The 19729-nt window shown below is 44.0% G+C and overlaps 2 protein-coding genes across 2 annotated transcripts; both read right to left on the bottom strand.

The window, feature by feature from the left end:
- Positions 1–1582: 1582 nt before the first annotated feature.
- On the bottom strand, positions 1583–9629 carry LOC136440496 (mucin-like protein). Its single transcript, XM_066436546.1, has 19 exons — positions 9377–9629; positions 9067–9221; positions 8720–8840; positions 8406–8556; positions 7949–8199; positions 7288–7533; positions 6969–7091; positions 6660–6782; positions 6387–6509; positions 5938–6057; positions 5635–5772; positions 5273–5395; positions 4897–5049; positions 4460–4591; positions 4079–4191; positions 3454–3664; positions 2942–3085; positions 2503–2621; positions 1583–2113 (listed from the first exon to the last, which is right to left on the bottom strand). The coding sequence occupies exons 1-19, from the start codon at positions 9549–9551 to the stop codon at positions 1937–1939; spliced, it is 2898 nt and encodes a 965-aa protein (XP_066292643.1). The 5' UTR covers positions 9552–9629; the 3' UTR covers positions 1583–1936.
- Positions 9630–9778: 149 nt separating this feature from the next.
- On the bottom strand, positions 9779–16094 carry LOC136440535 (mucin-22-like). Its single transcript, XM_066436583.1, has 15 exons — positions 14762–16094; positions 14482–14607; positions 14099–14233; positions 13697–13828; positions 13196–13339; positions 12880–13019; positions 12300–12473; positions 11974–12147; positions 11626–11822; positions 11338–11509; positions 11056–11209; positions 10814–10905; positions 10431–10566; positions 10080–10260; positions 9779–9956 (listed from the first exon to the last, which is right to left on the bottom strand). Exons 1-15 carry the CDS (start codon positions 16092–16094, stop codon positions 9779–9781), a joined length of 3468 nt encoding a protein of 1155 aa, XP_066292680.1.
- Positions 16095–19729: the final 3635 nt, after the last annotated feature.

The raw sequence follows: 19729 nt of genomic DNA, 5'->3' as shown, positions 1-19729 counted from the left end.
AACACCCAGTGTGTAGCACAATAGATCTATTTCTAAACAAAGGAAACCTTTCCTGTTGCTATCGTTGTTTTCCTTGAACTATTCTTGTGACGCGTGTAAAAGCTTCGCAACATTCATGTAGTGATGTGATCAAATGCTTTCAGTAGTACGTTTATCTTGCAATTGATATTGAATTGAAAAACAACGACTTCCAGTCTCCTAAATGGTAAGATATTCATGTCAAATACACAGCAAAATGTGTTTGTTTCCAAGTACAGATATGGAAGTTCTGCTGGCAAAGTATAAAGAAATGAAACGACCAGATGTTTACATGCAAATGAATTGTCCAAGGACACGGATTACGTAGTATGACCTTAACATATTGTTAACGACATGTGTTATGTCTCCTTCTTGGCAACTCACAATGGCGAAACACCACTGCGTGCCTGTTACACACAATCCTTAGAGGAGGAAAATTAATCCATTTGTCATCTATCGGTGATATCCGCACGACAGGACACGCAGCGTAATTTATCTGAATCGAGAACGTGTTTGTACTGCTAGCTTAGCAATGATATAATTAAAGACATTTTCTTGAACCATATGTTACAGTATGTAGAAATAAGAACATAAAATACGCGTCGGTTGTTAAAAAATGTATATTTGAACCGCTTGCTGTGCGATCATAATCAATCCAACAGCGTTCGGTTTCCATAGAGAATAAACAACCTAATAGCCGAGCACGTCATCACTTTCCTCTAGTATCACATCTCTAAGAACAGTTCACTACACAGCCGGCAGGGGGCGTGTATTCACACATATGTCAAAGTATAAGATGTGAATTCGATAAAAAGAAGTCATCGTGCCTCGGCATTCGGCTTCTATGTAGTCCCTAGTAGCGAGGTATATCAAGATAACAGCAAGAGAAGTCCTACTTATGAAGAACACCAAATCACATTCTAGATCAACCGCATTCGGTTTCCATGGAGTAGCAACCTAGTAGCCAAGCACGTTACATATTTCTCTAGTATCACACCTTAAAACAGTTCAGTACTGGAAGTGTTAAGGGTAGGAATTCGATGAAAATTAGTCATCGTGCTTCGGCATTCGGTCACATGGCCCCGTGTAGTCCCTAGTAGCGGGAACCTTATCAACAAATCAACCGCATTCGGTTTCCATGGAGTAGCAACCTAATAGCTAAGCATATCATTTTTTTCATCTAGTATCACACCTTAAAACAGTTCAGCACTGGAAACATTAAAGGTGTGAATTCGATAAAAATGTAGTCATCGTGCTTCGGCATTCGGTCACATCACCCAATGTAGTCCCTAGTAACGGGATTTGTTAAGGCAATAGCAAGTTCAATAAAGCCGAACTTCACTTCACACAAAAACTGAACATCAAATCACACCGGAATTATTCTGTACTATATTATACTGGCTGTGTAGGCACAAACCAACCGCTTTCGGTTTCCATGAAGAACAGATAGTCTAACAACCGTACACGTCATCATTTTCACCTAGTATCAGACCTTAAGAGAAGTTCGGGACAGAACCGCCAGGCGGCGCATATATATATATATATATATAATTTTTTTTATATTAAGTTGTTCCCACAACAAATCATAAGAGTATGAATTCAGCAAAAGTAAGTCATCATACATTCGGCCTCATCTCTCCATGTAATCCCTAGAAACGTGGTCTCTTAAGACGTAATGGTAACTTCTATCCGTCAATGAAAAACAAATGATGATTGGGAAAAAGGTCGTTCCAGATTAGTGTTGAAATTTACCCAAAACTTATCACCCTATAGGTGGCTGCGTCCTGGTAAAGTACTACATATTTGTTAGCTGAGGATGAGGTCTGAGTTTCGAAAGTTTATGTGGCTTTGTTCAGTGGTGCATAATGTTCATTAATGAGATGGTATTCTAATTTCCTGCGTTGTCGGTTTGAGTCTATTATGCCTCACTACTCTCAGGTGTTCCAGGTAGTGCGACTGAGGTGGGTTGGGCTGGTGGCGCAGTTTCCACCAAGAATTGCCGGGATGGAGGGTGGCCTGATGGCCCATGGTCCTGCGCTTCCACGTCATCAGGCGCTGCAGCATGTGTTACCTCCACCACGCCAACAGATGATTTCTGGATAAGACAAAGATAAGAATCATGTAAGCGTTTACTTTAGTCGTATGCAATAGAATATATATACCATTTATCGGCCCAAAGTGTAGATCAAATATTCCTCCTATCCCAAAAATAAAGGCTACTTCAAATCAGGCTAACATCAACATTTCATACCTCTCTAAACCCACAAAATGTTTAACTCAATATATACATACATGATGTTAGAAAATATCGCTTCTTTGTTAAAGAGGTTTAATATGTTGAGCTTACATAATAAGCCTTGATCCCCAGATCAGCTGAGATACACTGATAACACTCACCCGAACATTACTCACCAAGACACTAGTCTACGAAAATTCTTCTTAGAGTACAACCAGAAAAAATAGAGGAATTAAATAAAACGTTACCTTATTTGAAAGTATCCAGATGATGAGTACGACAATGATTATGAAAGCGATGCCTCCAAACACTGAACCTAGGATGATGCCAAGTGGAGGACTTGTAGTGATGACGACAGGCGTGTCTCCTGGGGAAGGTACAAGGTGGTTCTGTATTATTTATTCATATGGGAGAGGAACACAGTTTGAAACTTAGTATAGTCCATTGTGAAGTCCATTCGCGAACGCGCCAGCATTGTCCATTGTCAATGATTAGTAAGGTTAGGGCTGTGACAATCCTGTCTATACATCACACTTAAACTATGCCAAACTACACCATTGTTCTCTCCTATAATTTAAGTCGTTGTGCCATGGCATTGTTCGTAATCTCTGGAATACTGCAGTTTCGTTAACATATCTCTAACGTTAACTTGCAGTACAGCATGTGCACAAAGAACTTGACACCTACGTTGGCAAGCTGAGCCGGAGATGCTACCCGTTGGAGATACGTCCGTCCATCCAGCTGGACAGGTGCAGAAGTACGACCCCTCCGTGTTGTTGCAGGTGGCGACATCTGCACAGCTGGTGGTGTTTAGATTACACTCGTTGATATCTGGAACAAGATGTCAAGTCAAGTCAAATCAAGCCAAGGCCTTTATTTTACTTCAAAATGCTTGTTCGGTCCACACACCTTGTCAGTTTCAGGATTGGTGTCGTGACAATGCCATGAATTAGACAGTGTGAATTTTACAGACCAAAGAATAATCAGTTTTATTTTCTTCCCTCATACTTCAAAAGGTCTATCATAATTAGATGTTGTGTTAGCTATGAACCCACTGCTAATGTTCTTAACCATCTGTCAAATGTACAAACACACATCAGAATGGCTATGAGCTCATCGCTAACTAACTTCAGAATCACGGCCCAAAGGAATAACATCTTATCATACTTTCAGTCCAAGCTTAATATATCTTTACTTACCGGACACAGTGATACTGCTGACATCAAAGGCAAGGGAGCCATTTGAAGATGCAATCGCAGATGAAAGGGAGGCAGCCAGGTTTGATGACGTCTGTGTGCTAGTAGAAGCCAGGTTGATGACGTAGTCTGCTACCACGCTCCCGTTTGTGAATCCAGTAACAGTTGTGCCCTGGAAGTCCGCACCCAGCTGAGTGCTGTACAGGGTGTCCAACTGTGGATGGAAGGGACATGTAAGCACGTGATTTTATTCTTATTCAAAAGCAGCCCCGTAGTAACCATAAAACTGTGTGTATAGAAGAATAACTTTATTGCGCGACAATTGTAACAGGTACAATGTCAATGTATGGCAACTTGTAGAATCTATGCAGATACATGGCAATTGTACTATTTCCAATATCTAACTAATCTGAAACTATATAGTAAATGAAGAACAGTATAATGACAATCTACCTTATGGTGTGCATGATATCGCTCTAGAACAGTATGTTGGTAACGTTAATGCTGCGTCAGGACTGTATAACATTGTCTCGTTCTTTAATAGAGTTGTGTATACATTGGTAGATATATGAACAGGGCATGATGATATCATATCGAATACCTCTGTCGTGAAAAGTAGAATACTCACGTTCTGCTCAACTGAAGACGCTAGATCTTTGAAAGCCTGAGAGTCCGCATCCCCCAGATCGGACGTGTACGCCAGGTTAGCGATCTTGATATTCGCTTCAAATGTCCTTGAAACTGAAGAAAAGGAAACCATGCATGGTCAAAGTTTGGCATGTATTGACGAAAATTAAAAAGTGCCGCCCTACAACATATGTGGAGAATTCCATTATTAAAGAAATTCGATTATATTCTATAAACTCGGGTCTGTTACGGTAAATGTAGCATAAATACACGTCCGCACACCATACAGTTATGACCCAGCTACCGACTGTCACGTTGGTGATTCTTTTTGGAATATGTGCAGGGACTATCATCGTGTTTCTGCAAAGATCCCAATTCTCACCTAAGCAAGTAACAGTGTTCCCCTGGGTAGCCTGACTGTAGTACCCTGCCTTACACTCGCAGCTGTACGATCCCGGCGAGTTGGTGCAGATGGTGTTGTTACCCTGACAGCTTGTAGAGCATTCGTCAACATCTACAAATGAACAGGCAATATACGAAGTTTACTTGGCCGTTATCATAGAACCATATAGTACTAAATGCACTGCTGGAAGAAGGGAATAGAAGATAACCAGCATCAATATCGCCTATGACACTACTGTGTGATGTATAATTGTATTGATGCTGCTTTGCTGTAAGAGCGTCATGAAAACATTTATGAGAATATCGTAGAACTCTATGCATAGCCCGAACTGAGCAATCATTCATATTGAAAGAAAGGAATTTGTCTCCAGAGACAATTTCTGATAACCAACAGTGTAGAAAATGTAAAAATCTCACCGACGCAAAGCTGCCCGTTGGAGCCATCCAGCGCGTAACCAGCACTGCAGCTGCACGTAGGCTGTCCGGACATCATGGAACAGGACGCGATGCCGACAGGCAGGCAGGTGATACTGGCACATGAAGCAGGTGCTGGTGTCGTCACGTTTATTACTGCTTGTGACAAGATATAGAGAAAAAAGATTAAGAACATAAAGATCTGACCATATGTAGACAGTTCAAGGCGTACAGTGTATCTTCATTGTCAGCGCCATAACAGCCCTTTCCACAAAGCGTGATCATTGTGTTCTTGCATTTTAATCGCTGCTAATGTTTCTTCTATGAATATCGGTCGTTACTTTTATATCATTCAAGACAAAGAAATGTATGCGCTCACCGTCACAAGTCCTTCCGTCCGAGTTAAGCAGGTAGCCGGGGTTACAGCTACAGTTGAAGGACGGGGCTATGTTGTTACACACCTGCTCACAACCGCCATTCGATGTTTGGCATTCGTTTATGTCTTGTATGGGAAAAAAAGGGAATTTTTATCACGCAACCAATTGAAGGTGATGAGATTAAGGCAAAGGCCTTGAGGCAAAGGTCGTTTAAGAAAATACGCAGTTAGAGAAGGTAGAGAAATATGCTGTGGATGCAAAAGTGTCCGGTAAAGTTTAGCTATCTACCCTCTCTATATCAAATTCATAAAAGAAGTCTCGTGCTTTAAAGAAGTCATTGTAAGTAGAATACTTCTCTGCTCACCGTTACAGAGCGTGCCTCCGCCACTCTCGAGCTCGTACCCAGTGTTGCAGGTACAGTTAAAACTGCCGAGTTCGTTGTTACACTGTCCGTTGGTGGGGTCACAGGAGTTGTTGGCCGCGTTGTCGCATTCGTTGAAATCTACGGAAAATTATTCACGAGCAAATTATATTCTATCATCAGTTTTCGAGCAGATATGATAGCTTGAAATACGTTACCTTCTTCTCCGGTATGGTTTCATAAAAATATCTGGTAAAAGGTTAAAAAACAGTTATGGATACGGATAAAGGTGAATTATAAACCTACCAACGCAGGTGAACCCGTCGGCCTCCAAACTGTATCCACTGTTGCAGTCGCAGACTTCAGTCCCGTTAATGACGGCGCAGAGCTGCGTGCAGTTGGTGGTGTTACTGCACGAAGTGGTCGCTGTAAAGATAATACTTTTCTTGTTAGCGAGATGTCTGTCAGGCGAGTGGCAGTCGAACTTTAAACGTCTCGTTTGGTTTTCTGTTCCAATTGTTTTGGGTTTTTTTCAAACTATGTTCAGCCAATGGATGTCTAGCTAGCTAAAATGGATAGGCGAGTTATTTCATAAAACAACTTAAAGGGGACTCTATCAGCAAATGTGAGGGGGGATTTAACCTTCTCACTGCTGCCTAATTCTGTAACCAATCGGGAATTGGGTGTTAAACGACTATTTCAGTGTGTTAAAGGTGAATGTCCAGAACAAAGCGGCTGGTATTGAAGACACTCACGTTCACAGGTCTTCCCGTCGCCAGCAAGGCTGTAGTACTCCTTACAGGTGCAGGCGAAGCCACCAATGTTGTTTTCACAGGACTGTGTGCAACCGTTGTCGGGCCCGGCGCATTCGTCAACGTCTGGAAGCAAAGTAAAGATTCTGACATATCTTTAAAGGCATTGTTTTAACAAGTATAACGGAACTGACTAATAACAAGACATTACTACTTGACCCATCTTTTTGAGGACAAATAAACGAGTGATGTTAAGATGAGCTTCTAGCCACAAACCTTGACAAGAGCGGTCGTCGTCCAGCAGTCTGTAACCAACGTCGCACGAACACGCGTAGCTTCCTGCCGAGTTGGAGCAGATACGATCACAGCCTCCGTTGTTTGTCTGACATTCGTCAATATCTGAGAAAAGAAAACATCATTCATCTCCTAAGTAGTGGTCAGCTGCAAGGTTTTAATGCGAATAAGCCAGCTTCATGCTAAATACATTCAAGTCAGAACCCAAATTAGCAGTAATTGACGTGATGCAAACAGCAAAAAAAAAACACACAAAAAACAGCTAACACAGAAGAACAGGACATTATTTACCTGCACATGTTGTCCCGTCCCCACTGTAACCGGTGTTACAGGCACAGGTGAAAGAACCCTCCGTGTTCGTACAGGTGGCGTCAACATGGCAGTTGTCGGCGCCGGTAGAACACTCGTCAATATCTGGGAGAAAAGTAGTGAGATAGGTTTTATAGATGAATGATTCGTAATGCCTCAATGCTAGTGGAGTAGCTATACACCGGAGGCTTTGAACCGACGGAGAAAAGATTACTGGAAAGCATTTTTCGCGTGAGTTCAACGCTACAAGAACACTCAATCGACAAGGGTATATCCAGGCTGATATGTTCGTTATTCTTACCGATGCATGTCCTGTTGTCAGCCATCATGCTGTATCCAGACAGACACTCGCAGCGGTAACCAGGAGCCTCGTTGAAGCAGGTGGCGTTCTTACACTGGTGCACGTTGGCGTCGTTAGAGGCTAAGAGGCACTCGTCCAGATCCACACAGGACTCTCCGTCACCCACCATGCCAGCTGGGCAGCTGCCGCAGGTGTACTCCTTGGCACCGGGAGACAGAGGCGCCACAGCATCGGTACAATTGACACCTGGAAGATTGGAGAATCATGGAGTCAGTCTTGATAATTTGTTCATCATCATCATCATCATCATCATCATCATCACCATTATTGTCTTGTTGTCTATGTCGGATGTCTGTCACTTTTCCTCTGGCTTTCCATATCCTCCATAGCTTTAGGAAGGTTTTCAAAAGTGCAGCACGCATCCGGATATTCTCGCGCAGTTGATAAATGTATGTTGTGCATGGTCTCCCTACTCTTGGATGACCATGATTTGGTGCGCGCAGATATTGATATACCTTGTACACAATTATTCAGTTTTCAACAAAGTATGCATGCATCAAGGCTGTAAATGGATGAATGGCAAGTGCCAAAGAGGCTGTATTGGAGGGATCAAAAAGAATGTAGTATTGAACAAAAAGTGCAACCTGTATAGTCGACCTACCTGGATAGCAAGGTGTGACAGAGCAGCCGTTGTAGTCCGTCTCACAGTAGTCGCCGACGAAGCCCAGCTGACAGTTGCATGTGGAGATGGCAAACCCGGAGCTACGTGCTGTTAGGGTGGTGTCGAAGTTGCAAGCACCATTGTTTTGACATGCGCACACCGTGATGTCGGGGGTCTGGGATGTGGAGGCGCCGACGTCATCCGTGGCCAGGAACTGGATGGTGTAGTTAGACGTGTCGGAAGGCGTCCACCTGTGTCAATGTGATAGATAGCTCTTAAACGTCCTGATCTTTCAATAGGTACTGAAATTCTGCTTCAATAATCTGCTTCATAGTCATACATGAAAAATGCACATTGACAGAACTCGCTTCTACAGAGTCTTCCTCATTACAATAATCTGATATGACATACTGCATGTCTTCGCATATAAAAAAAGACAAAAAAGAGCATGACTCACGTGTAGTAGTTACTGCCGTTGAGACTTCCCGGCCCCTGCGCGACGCTGATGGTGACCGAACCGTCGTCTGTAGCCTCCAGCTGCAGCCCGTACTCCTGACCAACGGTAGCCCGGATCTCTGACGTCACATTGAAGACCGGCGGGGTGTTCGCTGTAAAAACAATAATATAGCGGATGACGGAATTGTGTCGGTCTGTTTGTATGTTGTACGTACCGTATGTTGCAGTTATATTGGTGCATATTCATATGAGGACATTGTTGTTTCTTAATACAACCGACTGAATTGTTTTAAGAAGAAAAGGAAGCATCCTTACAGAGAGCGGCGTTGCTGTTTGCTACGGCATCCAAAGCCAACGCTGCTGCGGCACCTACAGCCTCGTTCCCAGTCAGCGCGATGTCAAACAGACACTCTTTCTTGGCCGCTCCACCGCACACCTAAAGGCAGCGATGTAACATTGTCAAGAGACGTGTGGATGCGGGGGAAGATACACTGACAAGGAAGGTCAGAGACACTCATATTTCGCGTCCATCAAACCTTAGATGATGAGTAGGCGATGCATGCAGCCTAATAAAAAAAATAGACTCTATTACAATAGTTAAAAGCAAAATTCATCAGGTCCTGTCCAAAAGCAGCATGAAACACGGAATTAAATAGCCATACCTCGATAGCACGGTCCCTGTCAGTCTCGTTGGTGAACATGGTGTCCAGGTTGAAGAACAGCGGAGTGAATGAAAGGTTTCCGTATGTCGAATAGTTTGTGCCGGAGGGATACACACTAAACTGGGTAGCAGCACTATCCATGTTTTGCAAGGCCCCTGTGGTTTCATGTGAAGAAAGAGATAACTTCAATACAAGAAAGAGCAAATTCATCAACGCTACCGATACATATATACATTTCAAAATCTAGTATTGTACATATCATGAAATGAATCTGCATTTCTACTTCAGCTAGTACGTATTCATAACTTACATGACTGCCCCCATGGGAATGTTTCCTCTTCAGCTGGGTTAGTTATGTTGGAAATGGAAACCGCTGTGCCATTGGGCCAGTAGAACTCATCCTCCTGATTCCCGTTGAAATTACCCAGGAGACCCTTCAGTTTACTCTTCATGTCAGGGGTCATGGAGACTGCGTAGGTGAGCATGCCAAGTCCTGCCTTCACTTCCACCGAGATTCCAGACGTGAAAATGACCGTTACGCCTATTACGTTTGAACTTACATCTGCAACATAAAGATAATGATAGATGTAGTAATTATGCTGGACTGACGTATCAATCAATCAATCAATCAATCGATCAATCGATAAACAAAGCAATTAATTAATCAATCAATTAATCAATCAAAGAAACAAACAGACACACAGCAATTCATCTATGACAGGGACTTGCCTTCAACAAGTTGGAATCGTCCGTCATCGAAATCAGCGTTGCCTCCGTTAGCAATACTGGCATGTGTGTAGGCTGCACCATCTACGTAGATGTCCACACTAGTTCCGTTAGCGTCTAGATACACCTGGACGTTGTTAGTCGGCTGCTTCACGGCGATAGCACTGCAGAGATGTAGAGTGCACGTATATGCTATATCAGTAACATAGGAGAGAAGTGGCAACAGGGGTCAAATATTCTCTCATCGTCGAACGGCAATGAGATTGTCTATGTCAGTTTTCATTTACCTGAATACTGTAGCCAGGGGCTGTTTTCCAGGCTCGACGTCCGCCAATTTGGTTCTACCCTGCATCTGGAAGATCCGTGGTGCATCGCTAGTGTTGGTGGCCATGAGATACTCAGCGTAGCCGTTGAACGAGTAGGAGAGTCCGTCCAGCGTTGTTAAGTGAGGATCGCCTGCTCCAGCACCTGATAAGGACATGGTTTTAAAGTTATAGCATCATATCACAAATAACATGCTTTCCGGGTTGCAGAGTTGGATAAAAATGTTTCTTTTTTGGTTAAGACAATGAGTTGAAGTAAATCCATTTTGTGTCTGACAAACTACAGTTGTATATCATCAATCACGCGTCACCTACTTCGTTGTGGAGCTTCGTATCCTTCAGTTGAGATCATCGGCCTCTTCTCGAAGTACATGCTGCAGTAGGAGCTGGAGGTGTCCTGGCAGCAGTACTGCCTGGGCTTCACGTCATGGTTCTGGTAGTTCTGGGAGTCCTGAAGCACATAAGAGAGCGAAACGTGAATCATGCTGATGTAAGTGTTCTAATATGAAGCTAGCTAAACTGATGAAATGAATGTTTACAACCTGCCATGTAGAAGTCATTTATTCCTCTACTCATTGATTATCATCATCATTCGCGAGCATCAGGAGCTGATGCATGGTGGCTACAGACATGCGTAGCTAGGCCACGCCATGTTTGTCTAAATTGACTATGGAAAACTATAATTTCCAGATACATACCCGTGCATATCTGTGGACGTTACCAGACTGCTCCTTATTGTTCTGGATGAAGGCACCTGCCGATGATCCATAGCAGCAGAGACTGTTTCCTCCTGGTTTAAAAAGTAACGTTATACATACTGGCTTCAGTACACATTGAAGTGTTAAGGGATTATGTCTCAACCAGCAAGGTACATCAAAGCAACTAGATGATTAGAGAAATCCTTCGCAAAGGGGGATTTGTATGAAATTTCAGTACTTACCGTCCGTAAAAGAAGAACCATCGTTCTGTTCATAGCAGGCTCTTCCTCCAGTGGAGACGTCACTTGCCGCTTTAAACCTGGTGTCGAGGTCAGCATGGGCATTGGTCAGTGGGCAGGGTACGGGGCTTGAGAACGTGCTGTAGTTTGGTTCAGCCTTTATTCGATACAAAAGATTAGTCAATAATCAGATAATGATGCTGTGCTCCTGAAGATAGAGCTGGCGATGAAGAAATGTGAAAACAAAAAGAGGTGATATACTGTGTTAAACAAAACGCTACTTACATTGTACCAATCAGCGCACCACTTTCTCGGGTTGACCCAGTTGTCCGCGTTGTCGTCCGCCTGAAACGCGATGCTGGCGGTGTTGTTGGTACTGTCGTGATGTCTGCTGTCCATACAGTAGACGTTTGGCCCGCTGCAGTCTTTCTTACCATTTGGCATCTTTGTCTTCTTTCTGCACGGAGATGTAGATTGGAGTGTGAGAAGAAGAAAAATCAGAAGGATAGGATTTATGTATTCACGTTATCAGCACAGCTATAGGATGGTGCATTCAATGATTTAATGACCTACCTTGAATTTTCGTCCTCGACCACGATGAGCGAGCCGTTGTCATGTTCGACAATGATGCCAACAAACGCGGGCCACTTCCCATTGACCAGATTACTGTCGGTGATCTGAGGGTCCCACTGCATGCCGCCATCTTCATAGGTGGTGATCGCGACAGTGTGGATGTCATCGGTCAACACGACGGCCTGGAATGTGTTCGTCTGACAAAAGACAGTAAATTAACAATTAACTTAACGTTTGTAGAAAAGCTGACTCGCTATCATTGCATATAGCAAAATTATATAATGGAATGAATCGCATTTAGACGTGCACAATCTGTTTTTTAATGTACATTTTGTGATACATTCATACCTCCATGTCATCTCTTGCTGTGTCTCCCGCAATAGCCATGGTTTCATACGTCACCACAAGGGCAAAGGTCGCGCTGAAATTGCTCCAGCCAAGCCAGGTCCTGGTCGATTCACTGAGCGTCCCAAGGACTGTGCTGCCATTGGGAGAACTCATCTCATATGGGTAGTACCACACCTACAGGGAAAACCACACCATTCTATGTCACAGTTTTCTTCACATCGGCAAAATGACGATCACTGAAAATCGCATTAAGTGTTCTACTTTCAATAACACAAGTTTGCATGAATTCTCTGGGCTATTTGATATGTGTTCGAAGAGTTGTTCACCTTTGAAGGGTAGTCTCCTCCTATGACAGCATCAGCCCAGAACGGGGCGAACACGGCGCACACAGGATCGCCGAACGCGGCCTCGTCAGTGGTGGGGTGGCGGTAGATGGTCTTGGCCACAGAGTCCTGGGTCTCCTTCAGAGAAGTGGCGACGATAACACCGTTCTCCAGAACCTGGCAATCGATATATACATACTTATACTAACAAAGTGACTTGAGGGCCATTGGCCTGGGAGAGACTGAGTTTCCCTACCCTCAATGACAAGTTGCATTCTTGTTCATTCCCCTGGTCGCGTTGTGCATATCACTCACTCACTCACTCACTCACTCACTCACTCACTCACTCACTCACTCACTCACTCACTCACTCACTCACGCATTCACTCACTCACTCACTCACTCATCTCCGACGCTTTTCAGGCCTTTCACTGAGGTGGGCCGTCAATGTTTTCCATGCTGTCCTGTTTGCTACCGCCCGCTGAACCCCCTCACAGGTACAGCCGATTTCACTGTTCATATGAACCACTGACATCAAGTTACATTGTAGTGGACAGTAAATCCAACATATACTGATACTCACGTAAAGAGTGTCACATAGTTGGCCTCCCAGCAGCGGCAGTCCGTTGGGAACTTTGATGAGGCTGGACGTGGCGTCACTCGTGGGGCTTCCGGTCAGCTCATAGTGGCCTTCACTTTGTCCAAATGGCATCAAGCGGTCCTCTGTTTTATACATATCAAGAGAGACATAGGTTTGTGACTTGCGATATAGGGAAACATACATGCATGTGAGACGACTGTCAGAGATATTCCTGCCTTGTGTTACTTACTCTTGTGTGTATCCAGAATGCCACACTGAAAATGTATTTTCATCATTTGCATAACTCGGTAATACTAACCTTTGCACTCTCCTGGGAATCCGGTCCCGTTGGTAGCGATGCTCTTGTATCCAGTCTTACAGCTGCAGGTGTACGCACCCACAGTGTTGACGCAGTCCGCATTTGTGTCACAAACGGCCGTGCCGGCAGTGCACTCGTTCACATCTGTTCAAATGTACCACGCATTAATATGCGTACACACCCATAACTTTGCTAGCCTGGAGTCCAGCCTTCTTAGCTTTAGTCCGCTACCCGCTCCTCGCCAAGCAAGGAGCGGACTAAAGCTAAGAAGGCTGGGCTCCAGGCTATAACGTTGTAGCATCCATTATCGTCCGATTCATTCAAAACACATCGACATGTGTGCCTGACCCAAAGTGGACGATAACGGGTACCGCACAATAATGAGTACCGCTAGTCTCTTACTGTACTTGCAATTGGTGATTAAATGACCAAGGAAAGTGACTATAGAGAATTTTACAAAGATATCATAGGATTATATGATTATATGATACAGTGCCATACCTGAGCACCTGCCGACAGTCCCTGCTCCCGTGTAGCCGGCCTTGCAGGAACAGGAGAAGCCTCCTCTGTTATCGGTACACATGCCGAGGGTGGAGTCGCAGTTGTTCTCTCCAGTAGCGCATTCATCAACATCTGTTGAGATACATTCAGTCAATTCGAATTACATCACTTCATATCTATAGACTTAAGAATGGAATATATTCCATTCATTATTAGGAGGGATGTTGACCGTAGCACAACACTTTTACAGCATCATTTTGTCCAAAACAGTGCCTTATCAAGACTGTTTTTTCTATAGGAAAAACTTTAACCTCTGAAAGTTGGAGGAAACAGACTAGATCATTTGTCAGGGCAGAATGGCGAAGGTGGATAAACCCAAACAATAGAGCACATAATACTTACTGATACAAAGTGTTTCACTTCCATCGGCCAGTTTGTAACCTGAGTTACAACCACAGGTATAGCCTGAGTCCGTCACTGCACACGTGGAGACGTCGGAGGGGGAGCAGGGGTTGGACGTGTCACAGGAACGTGCGGCTGGTGGGACAGAAAACTATAAAGTCAACGAACTAACCAACCAACAAACCAACCAACAAACAAACCAACCAACCAACCAACAAACAAACCAACCAACCAACGAACCAACCAACAAACAAAAAAGCAAACAAAGCAACCGACCAATCAACCAAGCAACCATCCAACAAAATTCATTATCACAAGAACTTTGACAAGGGATATGATATACATAAACCACCGTCTTTATCTTGATACAAACTATAACTTACCAACACATGTCTTATTGTTTGCGATGTCGAGCTTGAAAAAGATTGGGCAGTCGCAGACAAAAGATCCAACTGTGTTGTTGCAGATGTCCGAACAGCCACTGACTCCACTCGTACATTCGTTTACGTCTGTCGTAAAAGTAGAAAATAGTATTCATGTACGATTCTGGTCCAGTGAGACTGCTACAGTGTATGTAACATGTAATGAACACAGTAAATCAAACTGACAGACTACACTTATTTACATACAGCATCAATTTCGTCATCCAAAAGAGAACACTACCTTGACAGTGCGTTCCATTCCCCTCGTATCCGCTGTTGCACTCACAGGAGAAGCCAACACCGGGGTCGCTGTCTACGCATGTTGCGTTCTCGTGACAGTCATGGCTGCCAGAGACGCACTCGTCCACGAGTGCTTCAGTCGTTTTTGTTGCCGTGGTAGTCCCTCTGGCTCTAGTTGTTGTGACCTGCATGGTTCTGGACGCTACCGTTGTGGCGCCTGCAGTAGAATCTTCAGCCGTCGTTACGGCTGCTTCCATTGTAGTCATTGCATTTGAAGTTGCCTCTGTCACCGTCGTAACCGCTGTATTTGTAGCTACTGTCGCCCCTGTACCTGCAAGTGAAGCTGATGACGTCGTGGTGTCTTCATTTGTGGCGGCTGTTGAAATTACCACCGCCGTGGTCCCTGCAGTTGAGGCTGCACTCACTGTGGTCCCTGCAACTGAGGCAGCACTCACTGTGGACCCTGCAACTGAGGCTGCGCTCTCTGTGGTCCCTGCAGTTGAGGCTGCACTCTCTGTGGTCCCTGCAGTTGAGGCTGCACTCTCTGTGGTCCCTGCAGTTGAGGCTGCACTCTCTGTGGTCCCTGCAGTTGAGGCTGCACTCTCTGTGGTCCCTGCAGTTGAGGCTGCACTATCTGTGGTCCCTGCAGTTGAATCTATTGCCGTGGTCTTCACCATTGCAGCTTCGGATGTTGTGGCTTCTGTAGTTGTAACTCCGGCCGCACTTACACCTGCATCGGTTGAACCTGACGCCGTGGTCTCTGCAGTCGAGACTGACACGGTCTCTCCAGATGACCCTGCTACGGTGGTGACGCCTGCACTTGAATCTGCTGCTGTGGTCTCGGCAGTTGAAGCTTCTATCGTCGTGGTCGCAGCAAGTGACACTGCCGCTGTCGTGGTCCCAGCACTTGCATCTACTGTGGCTGTATCTCCTGCAGTTGAAGCTACGATCGTGCTTTCACCTGCAACTGAGGTCGCTGCCGTTGGTGTCCCGGCAGATGATGCCCCTACTGTAGTGGACCCTACGGTTAAGACTTGAGCTGTGGTGGCCCCTACGGTAGAGACTTGAGCTGTGGTGGCCCCTGCGGTTGAGACTTGAGCTGTGGTGGCCCCAGCAGTTGAGGACGCTGACCACGTGGTCTCTGCAGTTGAAGCAGCATTTGCAGCTGTAGCGATGGTCGCGGTAGTACCGGTTGCATCTGCCGCCGTCGTGCTTCTAACTTCTGTTGTCCTGGCCCCGGCAGTTAAATCTGTGTTAGCTGTAGCCTCTTGCGTGGTGACCCCTGCTGTCGTGTACAGCGTGCTTACACCTGTAACCACGACTGTTGTTTCCATCGTCGTGGCGTCTACAGACCGCCATGTTGAAGTCAACAAGACTCCACAGAGAAGTGAGAGAATCCTAGTTTGCATGCCAAGGGTCGTTTCTCTAAGTTAGAGCTGCTATATTCCGGATAACCTGTTAAGATGAGAATGAAGCAGCGATTGGCGAATGAAGCGGCCGTTGACGAATACATGTAGGATTAGTGGAATTAGATAAGAATCTGAGATCTAGAGTGCATTTTGGATGTTTTTCTGTGATAAAATCGGCGTAACTGTATTATATACAGAAAAAAAGTATGCGGTTTACTAACTACCTTATTGACAACCGTCTTCCTGACAATTTGTTGAATCATTAACATCGGAAACAGAAAAGGTGACACCAGTATGATAGTTCCTTGCGTTGTTAGAGCTTTAGCGTTGCTAGACATTATACAAAACTAGTACCCCCCACACGACCCATACCAAGCGTGCTTAGATTATTGGAAAGGATTGGCGTGTTGTTATAACAATTAAGAGAACCTTTGTTCAGAGGTTACCCTGTAGTTATGTAGCCTGAGTACCAGCCTTTTTAGCTTCCGTCCGCTACCCAAGCGGAGCTTGGCTAGCGCAGCGGAGCTAGGGTAGCGGACGGAAGCTAAAAAGGCTGGTATTCAGGCTAGTAGTTACGTGCTGTAAACTAGTGTGATCTGAATCATGAATGAATGAAGACCTTTATTGTACATTCGTGCCCTGAGGGGCTAGATACAGGTTGTTTGACATAAACCTAACACGTAAGTGACATAAACAGTGGAATATATCATAATATCAGCCGACTACCATGGGAACATTGATTAGAGTAGACGCAACGGCAAACTTAACTCGATACTGTGCCAAATAATGACGGTTGAAGGAAGGAAGAAATGACAGTACGTAACCACTAATGTCGACCGATGTGGACTGCCTTTCCAGTTTCTTTTTTGTGTCACACGAACCACGTATCTTTGCGTATCTCAATCTTAGTGCACCGTCTTCCCTGGGCAATTTTCAGCCAGGCATAGATCTAAGCCAGCAAAGATTTGCTCTCAAGAATACATTCGTCATTCGTGCTTCGCAGGATTAGTCTACAGTCTACTTTATTGCGCATGTGCAGTGATAATCTAAGCGATATGGAAATGGAAACATCCCATGTTGCTATGCACTCATGGAAACGTCAGAGGGAGGCAACAATTGTCTATACCTTAGGTGGCGTATTGAAGAAAATGGTTTCTTTCGGCTAAAATCTAACAACTGAGAGTGTTGAACTAGGAATCAAAATGTAGGGTATTTGTTACTTGATAAACCTAAATGTGCGCTATCACACCTTACGAGGTAATCGCCTAAACCTAAGTTTAAAAATGTACACGTTTTCTTCCAGGAATGTCCAGGTGCATGATCGACCAAGGAAGGAACTAACAAACTCCAACTACACAACTGATAAACAAACAAAGAAACAAACAAATAAATAAACAAACTAAGTGACTGGCTAACAAACACAATTAACCGGAAAAATTATAGTTCAGAAATCTCTCGGTAAAAATCGCTTGGTTTTCTGGAGGTACACGTACACAGAAAGGCGTTGTAAGACCAACGTATTGTTAGAACGACTGTAGGATTCAGATTTCTGATGAATTTCTGCTTAGGACTAACCTGTTGTCACGAAGTGTCTATGATGAGCTTGGTTCTCTGTGTCTTCTCCACAGTTTGTCACCAGCCACCTCTCTGATAGTTCTCTTGTACAACTGAGGGAGAAGTGCTTTGTTTCATCTTAAATCTGTTTTACGATGTTTGGTTCCGTCTCTATGGATGTAGCTTTACTGTTGCAGGGTGACATATAACGGTGTTGGTCGCGTAGTTACTTCTTGTGACAAACTTATTCATGAAGTGTCGAGGGAATAGCCACCGCAGCCACCAACAACATTACGTTTCCACCGTTACGGGTGTTTTGGTGGACACACCGGGGATTTTATAGCTATAGGCTGTTCTGAAACAGTTTTGCCAAAATCCTGATCTGACTGTCTTCTAGTTGCTTTTAATGCATAATTCTTTAAAAAGCATAACGTATAAGAACTGAATAGAACGAATGTATGTGCGTGTAATGTGTGTGTTTGTGTGTAGGCACGCGCACTCGAGTGTGTGTATTGTGTCTGTCTCTCTCTGTGTATGCGTGTGCATGTGTGTGTGTGTGCATAGATGTGTATTTGTATCCGTATGAGTATGTGTATGTGTATGTGTGTGTGTGTGTTGGCATGTTTAAGCGTATTTCCAAGTTCGTGTGGTAAATTGGAGAATGACTTCCAACTTCCTCGTTCACACATCTGTTTTTCTTTCCCTTTTCGCGCCCCTCGATCCTATCTTGTCCACCCTTAAGAGCGTTAATACCGATCAAACAGTGCATATGAAACATAGATCAACCACAGATTATGATGGAGACTTTAGAGGAGACCGTCTGATTGACAACCCTTTATAATTATGGAAACAGCCTGGTGACATAATCCTCCTAGCTGATCCTGATATGGGCAGAGATTAAACATATTATGGCTCCATTGTTGTTGTATTGAATGGAGACGGTGCTATGCGGATTGCATTGTGTATCTATTGTGTACAGTATGAACGGACAGAACAGAGCCAGTTTTGTCTGGTACGAAAATAGCACACTTTTCGGATTCCTTCGCGTGTGGGTAATTGTGATGTGAAATAAAATAGATATAATAATTACAAAAACGTTAACATATTAATCTAATAGTATTGGCATGGTTGAAAACTTAAAATTATGAAGGAAAAGCGGATGAGCATGTATCATTATGAAGAAGACGTGATGCGGACGTGAATATAGGTGGCGCGTCTTCTGATGTGACAGAGCATGTATTGTACCCTATGAGAGCTTAATATGCAGTACCGCCCCCGGCCGCGGCAAGAAAAGTGTTAAAACGACCGTCGACGTACGTCAAATTGCCAAATTTTGGTCTTTTCGGGAATGGGGGAATCGCGAAAGGCTCGCAAAGGGGTTTGAATATCACAACCCTTAATTTCCTTAAATGCGAACATTTCGAATTAAGATTGACAATCTTTGAGGCATTTAAAAAACAAAACGATTGGGTTTTGGGTCATGAATGGTACTATTCTTTCGCATTTTACCAACAGAAGTGGTCGAGCGTCCTTTTCTTGCATGTGTACTGTCCCTTACTGAAGGAATATCCCATGGCCAAAACCAATGTTCAGTGTTGTTTCTGGAAATAGCAAGTATTTTTCTGTTGTTTGTCTCTCAATAGGTCCAATGTTCAATTTTCTTATCAGAATGCTGTAAGTTGCGTGGAATACTAAACGGTGCAATACAACCTTTGACGCCAGGGGAGCCGTTCGCTTGACTGAATTTTTGCCTATGTAAAAATCATCCTTTGGAATTCGATGACTGTAATACAAAAGGATAATTTCCAATTCAGATTTTATTCTAGATAATTCCTTGACATGACACAAAAGGATCAGACGATCCTTCCACCGGCTTTCTATACCATTCATTGAGTTTGTAGTATTCTAAACTAAATGGATATAAGTCCTATCAATATTGGATGTATGCTATTTTCCTTGGATTTACATTTGCTGCATCTCAAGTTAATGTTGACTTTCTCTGATAT

Source organism: Branchiostoma lanceolatum, chromosome 8, assembly GCF_035083965.1.
Source record: "Branchiostoma lanceolatum isolate klBraLanc5 chromosome 8, klBraLanc5.hap2, whole genome shotgun sequence".
Lineage (NCBI taxonomy): Eukaryota > Metazoa > Chordata > Leptocardii > Amphioxiformes > Branchiostomatidae > Branchiostoma > Branchiostoma lanceolatum.
Note: the sequence above shows the minus strand (reverse complement) of the source record. Positions and strands in the feature narration are given on the sequence as shown.

Coding starts and splice junctions, on each gene's coding strand:
- LOC136440496 (XM_066436546.1), bottom strand. CDS start 9,551: ATGCTCACCTACGCAGTCTCCATGACCCCTGACATGAAGAGTAAACTG. Junction 7,092..7,287: donor TGACAACAGGACATGCATCG/GTAAGAATAACG, acceptor CTTTTCTCCCAG/ATATTGACGAGTGTTCTACC. Junction 5,773..5,937: donor CGACGGGTTCACCTGCGTTG/GTAGGTTTATAA, acceptor AATTTTCCGTAG/ATTTCAACGAATGCGACAAC.
- LOC136440535 (XM_066436583.1), bottom strand. CDS start 16,094: ATGGAAACAACAGTCGTGGTTACAGGTGTAAGCACGCTGTACACGACA. Junction 13,829..14,098: donor AAGTGAAACACTTTGTATCA/GTAAGTATTATG, acceptor GTATCTCAACAG/ATGTTGATGAATGCGCTACT. Junction 11,823..11,973: donor CAGCAAGAGATGACATGGAG/GTATGAATGTAT, acceptor GTCTTTTGTCAG/ACGAACACATTCCAGGCCGT.